We start from the raw sequence: 15,123 nt of genomic DNA on the forward strand, positions 1-15,123 counted from the left end.
TATAAAGACAGCTAACATCCTAGACAAGGCTATGGCTCACTTAGGATTGATGATGAAGCACAAACCACAACATGCAATGTACACTTCCACACTGTCTTTGTCACAGTTGGGTTTGTGATAGGAATTTATTACCAGCTTGTCTGGCCCTGAAATTATGAATCTCAGTTTGAGCTCGGTTTCTACTGTATACCTGCATCTGATGATTGTCACTGGTGTCTTATCAGACTAAGCACTACTCCCAGAATTAGCTGCCTAAGTGAGGTATTCAGATGCACCGATGATTCTCGCTATGATAACTTACAATAATGCATCACACAAGGAAAGTTTGACTTCACCCTTCTGATATTGTGACTGTCCCTCTTCTCTTTACCCCCAGTATGCAGATATTGGCTTCTCTTTAATGGAGTTGATTGATACCTCACTCCTGGTGGTGGGGTATCTGGGCCAAGATATGAGATCTAAACATTGGTTTGTAGAAGGGTGATCTGTGCTTTGCTTAATGTGTCCAAATCATCCTTCTTAAACCTTCCTTGTCTGTTCTGGTCACTCATTGGGCCTGCTGCCTCAGAAGCCCTTTACAGAATTGTGCACGTTCCTGATTCATGACTGTTTGTGTGGTGGTTTTAGGAAATCTTGTCTGGACTAATTTTGCTAAGAATGATAATCACGCCATCACCCCAAAATCTTGTGGAAATCATTACTCAGCTCCAGCCAGGCCACCATGTGCATTTCTGGTACTGTATCTGTTGAAGATGAGTGATGGTGGCAGCAGCAGCAGCAGCAGTGATCTTCCTAGGATTTCTGGAATTGTGGGCATTTCAGGGTGTGGTCATCTGTCTGCCACTGTAGCCCAAATGCCACAGACTGAAACATGTTCATGTCTTATTAAAAAAAAAAAACAAGCTTTAACTCACTGGTGGTGCTAATAGTAGCCCATGTCAGAGAGATAATCACCACAGAGTTTGGAGCGTTAACCCAACCACAAGAGATGAGTGTTTTGGTAGCTGGCCAAACCAAACTGGACAGAATACTGTAGAGTAGTTAGTTTTCTAAAGTTTTCCAGTATTTGCTTTATCCTGGTCAGGGTTTGCTATGAACCAGTGGCCTATCCCAGGAGGCAGGAGTTCACCATGCACATACATTTATACCTAGGACCAAATTAGTGTAGCCAGGGATTGAGTCAGGAATCCTGAAACTGTGAAGGTGGGAATTTTTTTTAGTTTTTTTTTTAGTTAGTCAAGCTCACATGTTTAAATGCTTATCAGACTTCAGCTCATGAGGAAGTCACTTGTCCTTATGATATCCCCTTTAAGACTGTTTTCAGAGGTCATTACAACACCCTGGCAACTTCACTGTTTTGATATATTGCCCCAGATGGGCAATAGCGCTTGAACTGAACAGTAACTGAGGACTGTCATTGCACCTAGGTCATAGAAATTCCTTTGCAAATGTTTTGTTCATTGTATTGGCTATATTAGTGTTCTGTGTATGTGGAAGAATGACAATAAAGCTTGAGTTCAGATGAACCCTGTGCGTTTATGCATTTTTTCCTTTTTTCAGGGAAGAACATTTCTACACTAAATTTTATGTGGTAGCCATTGCATCTTATCACGAGACCTCCAGCCAGCCACAGAATCCCTTATAGATCATCCTTATGAATCTATTTGTATATTTGATTTAAAGTGTGAGTCTTTTAACCTACCTTCAAGAAAGCAAGAGTTATTCCCATCCTGAAGAAACTTGCTCTGAATCCATCAAACATCAATAACTACAGACTGGTATCACTTCTCATTTTTCTTTCAAAAATAAACTGTCTGTCTATCACTCACAGAACAAACTCTAAGATCCAAAACAGTCTGGTTTTAAAGCAGCATATGCCACAGAAACTACCCTTTTGCATGTCTCTGAGAAACTACATGGGTTCTCTTACCACTGCTATGCTGATGACAATCAAATTATATTCTCCTTCCCTCCCTCACCACGGCTTTGGCTCGGATCTCAGCATGTCTGTCAGACATATCATCATGGATGACAGCTCATCAGTTGAAACTCAATCCCAGCAAAACACATCCCAGGTGATTCATTCCCAGGTCAGGATCTTGCAATATCCCTGCACAATGATGCCATCTCCCCTTCAGTCACAGCTGCAACCTTGGAGTAACCATGGACAATCAACTGTCCTTTTTCTGCGCGATTTGTTTTCAACGTGCTTAAGTTCTTACATACCACCCCACTGCTTCGCTCCCTGCATTGGCTTCCGGTAGCTGCACGCATCAGATTCAAAACACTTATGCTTGGCCTACAAAGCCAAAAATGGACCATCTCCCTCTTACCTCAAAGCTCTTATAACTCCTACACTGCACCTCACTTCCTCAGATCTACCAGCACTGCTCGACTGGTCTCACCATCACTCAGGGTAAGAGGTAGGTATTCAGCAAGACTCTTTTCGGTTCTGGCACCAAGGTGGTGGAGTGAAATTCCTCTCAAATGATGGGTGAAGACCTGCCTCTTCCTAAAACACTTGAACTAGCACTTTTCCCTGTTTGTTGTATGTGTATATTTAACATTTTAGCTGAACCTAACCCCTGTGTGATCAGGTGTGCTAGGTGCTTGCAGAGGTAACTTGTAGAGGTAAATTGTCTATGAAAAATGGTCTACAGGTGGTATGCAAATTGGTCAGGTGCTACAGATTGGTCACCGAAAGCATACTAGCTGCTTCTCTCTCTCTCTCTCTCTCTCTCTCTCTCTCTCTCTCTCTCTCTATCTATCTATCTATCTATCTATCTATCTATCTATCTATCTATCTATCACTGAAAAGCTGTAATACTCGAGCTCCCAATGTGACTGCTTCCTCTTTCTGGACCTACCTGATCCATCCTGATGCCCTATGCATGGTTTCATCACTTAGTGGTGCACTCTGCTGGGATAGATCTGCATGGACAGCCCGTAGCCCATGGTACTGCTGTGGATAGAACCACTTGGAAAAATCACACCGTCTTTGAACTGCCATTGCGTTAGTTAGTTTTGTGCTCGGCTCTACATCGGTGAACATTTGAAGACTTTGGCAGGAAGGAAGTAGTCTGTAATGAACTCAGAAATGACGCTGACCTGTTAATTACTCAGAAGTCTTGGTTGCACAATTCTACTTGACTATAAACTGTTGTAGAAACATTATTTACATTTACATTATTTACAGTCTGGTGTCACCTCAAATGAGGATGGGTTCCCTTTTTCCTCTCAAGTTATCTTCCTCATATCATCTCTGGGAGTTTTTCCTTGCAACTGTCACCTCAGGCTTGATCATTAGGGATATGTTTTAGAAATAAATAGTAACTTAATTTTAAACTTTAATTCACTGTTTTTATAGCTGCTCTGAGACAATGTCCAATGTCCAAAGTGCTATAAGAAAAAAAAGACTGAAACTGAATTGAACTTTTCAGAATTGTTTTCATTTACATTTTAGATGTTGGTCTAAATAGTAAACATTCATAGACGCTTTTGGCTTTTCTCTTCACGTCATCCATCACTTTCTCATAGGGGTTTGCGTTTTGTACTGCACATATGTTCTCCGCAATAAAGCTTAATGGTGTTTCCAGTAACGGATCTCAGGGTGCAGTCCCTCACCCAGCTGAGTGAAAGATCGTATTCTACTGCCTAATGGACATTAGAGCTATAGTAAACCTGAGATTGCACATCTCTCTCTCTCTCTCTTTCGTGCTCTCTTTGGTTCACACAAAGCCTCCTTTCAGTAATGACATCACCACTCTGCAGCCTAGTTCTCAAATCTCCCATATTACTGATCCTTGGCTACAACCAATCAGATCAAAGCGTTGACCTCACTTGAACAGTCACACGCATGCAAGGACGTGTGCATGCGCTCACTAATTCACTCACAGGCACGCACACGCACACACACACACACACACACACACACACACACACACACAAATGTAATGATAGCAAGTACTTGCAAATCATCTTTAAAATCCCTTTCTTCAGTCTATATATGTGTTACATATGGTGTACTGGTTTGCGTTCCTCCAGTTGAGCAATTGTCCTTGCTTTATTGAACAATATGGTAGATTTCAACAGTGTAAATAGAGACTATGAGATATCCGTGTGTCCCCATAACAACTGCATGCTAGTTTATTAGAGCTTAACAAACTGGCAGCCATGCCACAGGCATATATACAAGTTGTATAAAACAATGCACAGTATTTCAAAAAGCTTTTCTGGAATCTGTGGTCAGTACACAGGGTCAGCTATGATATGACACCTCTGGAGTAGAGAGGGCTAAGGGTCTTGATTAAGAGCACAACAGAGGCAGCTTGGTGGCGCTTGGGCTCGAACCCCTGATCTCCTGTGTGATAATCAGAAGAATGGAGCGCTGAGTCACAGCATTGCTTTTTTTTTTTTTTAAAAAAAACAATCAGCAAGGTAATGCTTCAGGTTCGATCCTGAGTTCTGTGTAAGATCTCAGAAGCTTCTGTACAGCTGGTAGATCGGCTATGCTAGTGTGAGGGAGTGTGTTTAAATAAGCATTTACAGAGTGGCTCAGATGCCTCAGTATTAGCACAACAAATAATGCCCTTGACATTACATAACAAGCTGACCTTTGGTAAGAGATTGTGTCTGTGTGTGGAGGGTTATTAGAGCTATTTAGCTATTTAGAACTTTGTATATTCATTATGTAGTGAGCCATTTAAAAGCTCACTATCAGTTAGTGAAGTATGAGGCACGTGTAAAGGACAGAGGCGGACAGCTCAATCAAGCTTTATTTACATGCGCACCATTTTCATATAAACTAAATTACAATTCAAAATGGAGTACACAGGCAAAAAATACCCACTAACATCAAGAAGAGAAGTTATTACTACAGGGTCAAGGGGTCAAAGATAATAGATGTGGAAACATGAAAGAGGGATAAAGTCAGGAATAGATTAGAATAGTGGTACTCATTTCTGATTCTCAGCATGGACATATAACACCTTTGATTTAGGAGGATATTAAACATGGCTTTGAATAGGATAACTATCATTCCCATGAAACATAGTGAGGTGGGCTAGAATTCTGTTCCATCCCTCTCACAAATAAGATTATATTATTAATAATAATAATAATAATAGTAAGAAGAAGGAGAAGAACCACATGCAAGGTTGTTTGGAAAACAAGGGCCAATATAAAATATTTTGAAAAAGTTTAAAAAATGTGTGTATCCTGAATGTTAGGCATGGCTTGTGCGATTTTTCGAAAAAGGGGCCTCATTTATCAAGCTGGATATGAACTAAAGTGCTACTGGATATCTGGATATCAATTATGGTGGTCGGTTTTATTTCGGCTGCATAGAATTAGCAAAAAAAATAAAAAAAAAGCTGTTGTTTCGTATTATGGCATTAACACAAGCCAGCCCAAATCCATAAACTAAGGCGATGGCACTGTAGCCGACGTACAACGAATCAGATAGCATGAGGCTACTGGATGATTTGACATGCTGGAATTAGCATTGAACGGGCTGTTAGAGAATTATTTTTTGAAGAATCAAAGTTAATAATCCGGAAGAGAAATACTGTCCAGTAGGTTAGAGATGTGCTATATCTCAACCTCCAATGACCTGAATCTGCCCTAACGTGCAGTGTACATCATCGGTTTCTGCATGAATTCATTAGGTTTCCTTTACAACACATTTCTACAAAGGCCCAAGAGACAGCCACCAATTCAGTTGTTGAAATCTTTTTTCTTTGCTTCTTTTCACTTCACACATTAATTCACTTTTTCTGTAATTAATCTCTTTTTTTTTAGCCTTTTCAGATGCTGAATAAGAATGCTAACTTTTATTGGTGTTAATATAACTGAATATAACTTCCACTTGTACCACTTCTGAGAAGTTCCTTTTCTTTCGTTCTCCACGTTATCCTCATTTTGCACTTTGAGCCCTCCGTGAGCTTGAACTATTAGGGAGTTTAAATCAAAATCAGCTGAACGTGCTTTGCACATTACGCGTGATTGGTATTTATCAACATACGCTTGATCAAAAGGAAATCGGTGTTACGGGAATTTTTTTGTAAACATGGCAGTGAAACGATTTAAACACAACTTCTCTAAAAGATTGATAAGTGAGGCCCATTAGATGGGTTGCTCTGTGGATTGGTGTTTTTTTGTGCAAAGAAGAAGAAAAAAGTCTGTTACACAAGGTTTTCAGTTTCACAACACCTACACAGCACCTGTAGTTTGTGTATCTGAAGGCGATAGATTTTTAGAAATTTTTGGGTTTTTTTTCTTTCTTCGCTCGAATTAATTTCTCCCCACGAGTGGTTTGAACCCCTCTGACAAAAAAAAAAAAAAAAAAAATTAATCCCCACAGCATTCTCAATACTTCATATTTGAAAACAAAACTGCTACTGTGCCATCACAACATTACATGACTTTAAAGCAGGATGTTTTACATATTTCACACAATGCATATGCACATTTACATACATGCATAGTGGAGGGAGACGACACTGAACACCGGGGAGTTTTGTCGTTTTTATACAACTGTAATAAAAGCCGAGCTTTAGAGACAAAAACAAACCCACCACAAACCCTCAGCAACAAATTTGTCTTTTTTTTTTTGTTTGTTTTGTATTTTTTGTTTGCTGCTTATGTATAAATGCACACATTCCCTTAACATTTCTTACTGTTAAGAAATTGTATACAACCAGGTTGCAGTTAGAACTAAACGGGGACCTGAATGTTTATGGTAACCCCTTTCAACCCTGAGCCACAGTGATGTAGTTTGCATATAGAGACTCTATGAGGTCTCTAAATTCAACTATCTTTTTTTTTTTTTTTTTTTTTTACTTTATTTTGGCTACCAGCATCTCCAACATGTTCAAGTAATTTGGCAAATATACAAATGATAGCTTATTGTTTTTGCTCAGTAAAGATGGCTTCCACAGGGAAAGCCTACCCACCACTGAATGCTGCCATAAGCTATGGTAATTGTTTATGCTCTGTCCTTCATGCCTTGGGAAAACACACGGCCTCCATAAAGCACAGGGCCCAACACTGATTATTTAGCACCCAGTATGGCATGGAAATGTTCACAAATCATTTGGCTACAAGTATATGCCATAGCCCAGACACTGCATCACTATTAGCTAAAGATTATTCTTCCACCAGCTAAGCATTTACAACAGAGCAAATAACTCATAACTTTTTTACTCTTTTTTTTCCAATAGTTACATACAGTACAAACAAACAGTGAGTAATTTCTCTTATTATATTGAGCTACAATAAGGTATTACTTCAGTTCTCTGATATTAGGCTACTACTTCAAATGAAAAACTATTAAGCTGCTATCCAAACTGAAACTGTAGGCAGGATCGATCCAAAGTGCACCAAGACAGAACACCACTCACTCTGAGTGTTACTTCTTAAAATTTGCAAGGGTTATATAGACTCATTTGACCTTTGCCCTATTAATTTTTTATTCTCATTTGTATTAATGATTAAAGTGTAAGTGCTTGAAGGTGACATCTCACAACAAACCATAAGGACGTCACAGAAGATCTATTCCCTAGACCCTGAGCTAGGCATAATGTTGATTAATGATTCTTTTTTTTTGCCTGTGGGGAGGGGGTAGTATCTGAAATAGATGTCAAATTATTGGAATTTTCTCATTTATCCATAAGGGAGCTGGTTTGAACTCCTATGAGTGTATAGTCATTCATTCAGGATGGTGTGTTTCCTGCGCTGAAGGTAAGATTCTCCGTAGCTGTAGACTGTAAACAGGTGTAGGTTCCAGTGCTTGTTGCTGGCGGCAGGCTTGGCAATGGATGGCATGAGTCTGTGATGGATGGAAACTTGTTTGTGGGTTTTTTTTGCAATGCAGTTGGAGCCTGAATGAGAAACAGAGTAAGATAAATAAGTTAGACATTTATGGCATAGTCTCAGTTTATGTTATTTTCCCGTTAGTCCTTGACCTCTCTATGTCACTTAATTGCTGGCTCTTTTGTGTTATTACACCAAATTGTTAAATTGGAATTACTTCGCAATTATATATTTTCGGATATCTGTTTGAACATACACTAGAGGACCAAAAGAATCTGGACCCTTGAGTATTAAACATCCCAATCCAATTTTCTGAAAAGATGAAATTTCCACTATATTTTGGAACGTGGCTATGGGGATTTCCCCATTCAACCTTAGAAGCGTAATTGGATGTCAGGCACAGACGTTATTCCAATTAATCCCAAGGTTGTTCAGTGGAGTTAAGTTCAAGGTTCTGTGCCGGACTCTTGAGTTATACACCGACTTTGGAAAATCATGTCTACATGGATCACGTTTGTGAATAGGGATTGCACCTTCCCATTTCCAGCAAATAGGAATCTTAATACTACAGCAAATGAAGCCATTTTAGACAATTGGGTGCCTCCAACTATGTGGCTACAGTTTGGGGAAAAACCACACATGGGTGTGATGGTCAAGGGTGCACATACTTCTGGTCATTTAGTTTTAGGGTGCACATACTTCTAGTCATTAAATTTTGAGATCAAAGATCCTGAAACAGGATGCAATACATTAAACATTTTCCATCGAAATGGATTAATAATGGAATGTTGTTCCTGGCATTGAAATTGTATTGAAACATTAATATATTAGCAACTATTTTATATTTTATTTAAATGCGCACAAATCTTACTGACCTTTAAAACCACTTTCAGCCAGGCACCCAGCTCTGACTAGACTGTGTTGTCCCACTGAAGCTGCCAACAGGGTTCAGGCTGACGTTATTTTGCACCAAAGCATCAAAGTTAAATTCTAGACCACCATCCTCCATTAGGTCTGAGCTGATTATGGAATCCATATCACAGTCAAGCGTCCCGTTGAATATGTCCAAGTCCAAGTCTGTGGGAAAGCGTTCTGTTCCTGAAATCCCCATTCCATTACTGCCATTCAACCCAGAGTAAACAGAAGCCTCACTCAGCAACACGGAGGAGTGCTGCTGGAGATGCTGCTTGGCGGATACTACATTATTTATTTCATTGGCCAGGCTAGGGTGACCATTTTTGGGGAGCGAGTGCAGCGGTCCCTGTACATTGGAGCCCTGATGATGTCTGTTGTTCTGGAGAAGGCTGCTCTGACCTTTAAACCCAGGACTGAATGATGACATCATAGGGTCTTTAGGGTGCATGAGGCCATTGCGAAGACGGGAACTCTGAGAAGCAACAGCTGCACTGGTTTGTGATATGAGGGGGTCAGACTGTGTCATCATGACATCACTATGGCTGTGGGAGCCTAGAGAGTCAGAGTTAAGCAGCTCCTGAAGAGTGGTGTTCCCAAAACGAGAAATGCTTGAGAAAGATGTTTGCTTGTTCTCCTGGATGGTCTGCATGGGTGTCTGGCGTAACGCTCCAGTAGAGGGACCAAAAATAGAATTACCAAACCCTCCACTACTACTGGCACCATTTGATGAGGAAGAGGAGGAGCCTGGAGAGGAAGTGCTGCTCCCAAAAGTGAAAGTGGAGCCGTCTGGACCTGCCTGTGTTGATGGTGCAGGTGTTATGTTGTCCAACAAGTCATCGATAAGGTTGTCAGTTAGCCCATCATTGAGGTTCATTGTGCCAAGTCGTGGAAGCTCAGCTGAGCAGGGTTTGGAGTTTGATGAGGCTGAAGATGGAGGAGAAAGGCTGCTGGAGCTCGAGTAGAGCATTGGGGAGAGTGGTGGGTCCAGCTCATCATCTGGAACCTCATCCAGCTCTGGATTGGCTAGGATAGGTGACAGACGGCCACTTATTGTGCTAGCATTGGAGTTTGTTCGTGAACGAAAGTCAGTCCAGCAGGAATCCAGTTCATCACTGCTGCGTGATGTAGGACTACCTGGCCACTTGGACAAACCCCCAGCAGACACATTCTCCAGTGATCCCTCTTGAGCAGCCTGTAATGCTGCCTTCTTTTTAGCTGCACGTCCTCGTGCACCCTTGGTGTACTTGTTTCCGTTGTCCATGGAAACCGCCCGACGACGTGGTGCCTTGCCTCCCCTCCCGCCTTCGGGATTTATCATCCACCACGAGCTCTTTCCAGTTCCCTCATTCTGGACACGGACAAAACGGCTGTGCAGGGACAGGTTGTGCCGGATAGAATTCTGTACCAAGAAAGAGAAACAGATGAGATCAGTTTCTAAATAATAATAAAATGCTAACTACTAATACCACAAATGATGAATGTGCAGAAAGTGTATCCATAAGTGCACTCAATTCTTTACTATCTGAAGTAATAGGATGAGGAAGTGATGTGTGAAAAATTGCAACAAGGAATCTTCTTGTTTTAATCCGCTCTCTGTCTTCAATGGAGTCAGCAATTTAGCTTCGTTAGGAACAGAAATAAACAAAAATGTCTCTGGAACTGTACTGGAGGACTGGAAAAGATATGTCCTCTGAGCAGCGGCTCGTGACCAGCCGTTTTTGTAAGGGCAGACAATCACACTTGTCTTGTGCTAAAGGCTACGGTTTGGTGAACTTATAGAAGAAGCCCATAAGAAGCAGTTGAGCAGGTTGCTTTGAGCAGTTATAGACATACCATTCTTCAACCGTGTTTGATGCAGCAGGTGAGTTTCCCAATACATGAGGCTAACACAGAACAGAGCAGATGTTTATCCCACATTGTACACCTTAACCTGAACATTACGGATGCCCAAACACATGAAACAAACCAATTCACCAACTATATCTGCACCTACTGTATAAGTCAGCTTGTTCCATCTTTATGTTACTTTTGATGTCAACACTAATGACTCCCAGCTAAAGCATGGACCTGAATCTGATCTTGGTACCTAGATCAGTGGTAGATTACGCCATCGCTCCATGTATATGCCAAGGTGTATAAAAACTACAAATACTGCCGTCTCTCTGGACATTAAACTTTGTTTGTGCAAGTAAGTGCATATATATGTGTATGTGTGTGTCTGTATGTGCACTTGTGACTGGAGGAACGGAGCCGAGGGGCGGTAATGACTAAGATCTCAACGGAGAAACATGTTGTGAATGAAGTACTTAAGGCTTATTCGCTCTCTCTGTGGTATATTACCAGAAATGTTTCATGCATGCATTTTTGGTTTTCCCTAAAAAAAAAAAAAAATCAAGCTGGGAGTAATTAAAATTAAGAGGCTTACTCTTTCACCGAATTTCTCCCAATCACATCAAAACACCAAGCCCAAGGCAGACAAGTGTTTGGATTTATACTTTCGCCCACACACTAGGTGTGGTACATGCAAATGTAGTACCACACACACACACTTCTATATACACACACCCTCATTAACTCCTAAAAGAACACAAAAATATGTTATGGTTAGAGAGTCACACATATTTATTCTGTTCTAGATCCTGAGTGTAACAAAAGCTGGGAATACAAAATTCTATCAGTTACCTGAAATCAGTTACTTTAACATTCTGGTTGGTCTGTATTTCGCCAGTACAATAGTGATTTTAATTGTGTGTGTGCGTGTGTGTGTGTGTGTGTGTGTGTGTGTGTGTGTGTGTGTGTGTGTGTTTTGCGTGTATAGGGCTGTTAACTGAGAGCCCAGCTGCACATTGAATTTCTCTGGAACACAGAGGCCTTTTTGTCCTTCAGCAACATGTGGTAACAATCTATCAATGTCAGCAGCCACACACTCCACACACACACACACACACACACACACACACACACACACGCATGCGTGCACACGTCTTTAACTTCACTCTACTTTTATTGTCAGAGCAAGCATCGTGATGTGATTAATACATACATTCGGCCAATCGAAGCGAAGCTAAAGGTCTTGAAGGTCAATCTTTTACCCTGTTTTTGTGGCCTGATTCTGGGTTACTGCACCGACACTCATCAGGAATAAGCGTATGTCCAAACAGAACACGCTGACTCGCTCATAGGGAAACTCCACAATGCTGTAAGCAAAACGGCAGCTCTGTGGTGTCAAGGCCAGAGTGCACAATAAGTCACCCTCTACACTGGTGCTTTTCCTCAGCTGATTGGATGCTTTCACTGCCCTGACTTTGGCCCTCACCCACAAGACAGCGTACATTCCTAACTTTCTTTCACAGTGCGTGCTTTATCTAACTCAGAAACGCTCTCGAGTCCAACCTACACGTCTAGTTAATGTCTTAACTAGACATGATACCAACTAAATCTCTGGAGTATTTCATCCATTTCAAAGCGAAGAAAGGAGATGTAGAGGAGATGATATCACCAATTTTACTTTTCTAGTGGGACCTGATGACATAATCAGTGATGGAAAAAAAAAAACCTGTGTGTGTATTCGAATCAGTCTGTTTATGTGTGCATGTATTCCATAGAGGCGACTAATCCTTTCTTAGTCTCCTGGTAGAATTCACATGCATCATAACAACGAAAAGTAAAGCACCCTTACCCATATACACCACTTCTCGAACTCAGCGAACTGTCCTGTATGTGTATGTGTGTGTGGGGGTGAAGTTTTCTCCACGGTGCACTTTCTGTGAGATGCAGGCCTAACCTTGTGTGTGTGTGTGTGTGTGTGTGTGTGTGTGTGTGTGTGTGTGTGTGTGTGTGTGTGTGTGTGTGTGTGTGTGCTGTTAAATTTCCAGGAATAATTATTGAGCCTTGTTCCTCGGTACAAAATTTATAGTTCTCCAAGCACTTGATTTAATAAAGGATGGAGAGACAGATTTTAGAAGGAAGAGAGTAGAGAAGTAAAACGTACCATTGACATGTAGGAGGCAGTTTATAAATAAACTCAGACTGGGCACTGAATCTGCACAGTAGAGGAGAGATATTTATACTCGCTCTCCTTTAAAAAAAAGCGGGGGGGGGACCTTAGACTCACAAAAACACAAATAAAAAAAACACGAAGTATTTCTACACTCACCCTCGCCCCCCCTTTCTTCCCCACTCCCCCACTCTCTCTCTCTTTCTCTCTCTCTCTCTCTCTCTCCATTCCCAGCTGCTCTATGTGCTGGATTGTAGAAGAGAACATTCCATTCCTTACTACCAAATGTGAATGTTTTTTCTTCTTCTTTTCTTTTCTTTCCCCTGGACAGCATAAGGCGTCCATCTTCATTTGTGTCTGCGTGTTTGTATGCAACGTGTAAATGTGATCGTAATGTGTAAATAGATCTGCCTTGATATAAAAAACACTATATTAATCCATACTTTTATTTTAAAATGTGGGCGGAGACAGTAACGTGATATCAATAGGTCTGAAAGGACGTACACATTGCATAATCCGGTATGCTGTTTTCCATGAGTGGGCGTCGGCCTTTCCAACCCACACTCGTTAGCCAATCAGAGGGCTAGCACAGAGACACGTTGTCTCTCTCTCTCTCTCACACACACACACACACACACACAAACACACTGTCCAACTGATTGATATAACACACGTCCTCACATGTGCACTAACAAACAATTATGCACTGTTTTCTCTCTCTTTTTCCCCTAACTTCATAACCCCCCCTCCATCCCTTCCTGTCATCCCCGGGGCAACCGAGATGCAACATCATCATTGTGATAATGTCACAACTCGCAATGATCAGGGAGGAGCTGGGTAGTGCAATTCTGGAGCTGTACATTTTTGCCGCGTGCCAGAGAACTGCACGTCCCATCCTCCTGAGCTGGCCAGTGTAAACACACACACGCGCACTTTTACTGAACCGGTGGAGAGAGAAAAAAGGGGGAAAAAAAGCTGGAGCAAAGCAGAGAAGGAAGAAAGAACAGGAGACTTGTACCGCTTTGCCAGCGCTTTGGTTTCAGACACAGTTAATCCCCTCAATGTTCTTATTCTTAAGCTTTGATTTTTCATTTATTTTGCACCGTTCCGTCACGATCCATTCATTCGCTTTATCTGAGTATGAAAGAGACTACGTGTGAAAATCCATTAACAAAAATTACAGCCGAGTTACGGCTCTCACCGATTGTCAGAAGGGGGAAAAAAATCAAAACAATGAAGATATTTTAACATAATGAGAGATATTGAGGTATAACTCGGAAAAATCTCCTACAGACATATCAAATGTGTGAATATTTGTTCGTAGCCGTTTCAGCGGTCTTCCTGTTCACCTATCTGACCAATCGAGCGGGAGGAGACGCCTTCTTCCCCTTAATCAGGAAAAAGGCTAAATGCTCCCTTCCTGTCAACAGCTGATAAATGTCTGTGAGACGATGTGTCATGAGTTCAACCTCAAGTACCATCAGGACCCAAAAGAAATGCGGCTCACTTAAAGTCATAGACGAGCTTGGGTGAGGCCACAAAATGAAACAAGAACTTTGAGACTTCACTAAACACGACTAATGCCTACACACACACACACACGTCTTTTCCCTGTTGCTCCATCCACTTCCCGCTTGCCGTCCCACTGCCCTGTACCAATCCCAGCACCTCCTATGGTAATGGATACCCAGAATCCCTTGGGCTCAACCAGACACCCTGCATGGCCTTGGGCGTTCTTGCACACATAAACCCATACATAAACTTTGGGCAACACAAATGTATTTTTAGCGCCGGTTGAAGCGAACACTGTGTTCTTTAAGCTCTTGCTCCACCTGCCAAAAAAAATCTGATATCGCCGACATTTTCAATCAGACCTTTGACCAGGCGTCTCTGCAGAGTTTCTGTTGGCAGAGGTGTAGATATACATACAGATATACAGAGGTTTTCCGTCCTCGTACACTCGAGTCGCTCGCTGCCCTCTAGGTCATTATGAGTGAACTTTTTTATTTCGAGGTTGTGTACGAGACTTATGACGTGGCTCGGGTAGTGTTTTACTCACCAGACCTTCTCTGTGGGGTCCAGTAAAAATAAATAAATCAATAAAATAATAGAGGCTGTATTTTTTTTTCCAGGTGTCTAAAGAGTTGGCTAAGCAGCATGCTTATTGAACTTTTCAAAAACAAACAAACAAACAAACAAACAAACAGATAGATAGATAGATAGATAGATAGATAGATAGATAGATAGATAGATAGATAGATAGATAGATAGATAGATAGATAGATAGATAGATAAAAAACTCATCAAAGGTCTAAAAATGTTGGAGGTTTTTAGTGAAACCTTTTTTTTTCTCCCACCACAGACATGTGAGCTGATATTTACATATTGTGTTCTAAACT

General features: G+C 41.3%; 1 protein-coding gene across 1 annotated transcript in view; it reads right to left on the reverse strand.

Moving 5' to 3' along the window:
- Positions 1-4,757: 4,757 nt before the first annotated feature.
- Positions 4,758-15,123, reverse strand: part of foxo3b (forkhead box O3b) — a 24,379-nt gene continuing 14,013 nt past the window's right edge. The window contains exons 3-4 of the mRNA XM_027147582.2: positions 8,688-10,126; positions 4,758-7,880 (exon numbers count right to left, since the gene is read on the reverse strand). Coding sequence (XP_027003383.1) covers positions 8,702-10,126 — 1,425 coding nt within the window. The 3' untranslated portion in view covers positions 4,758-7,880; positions 8,688-8,701. The remainder of the gene's footprint in view (positions 7,881-8,687; positions 10,127-15,123) is intronic.

This window comes from Tachysurus fulvidraco, chromosome 9, assembly GCF_022655615.1.
Source record: "Tachysurus fulvidraco isolate hzauxx_2018 chromosome 9, HZAU_PFXX_2.0, whole genome shotgun sequence".
In the NCBI taxonomy this organism is placed as follows: domain Eukaryota; kingdom Metazoa; phylum Chordata; class Actinopteri; order Siluriformes; family Bagridae; genus Tachysurus; species Tachysurus fulvidraco.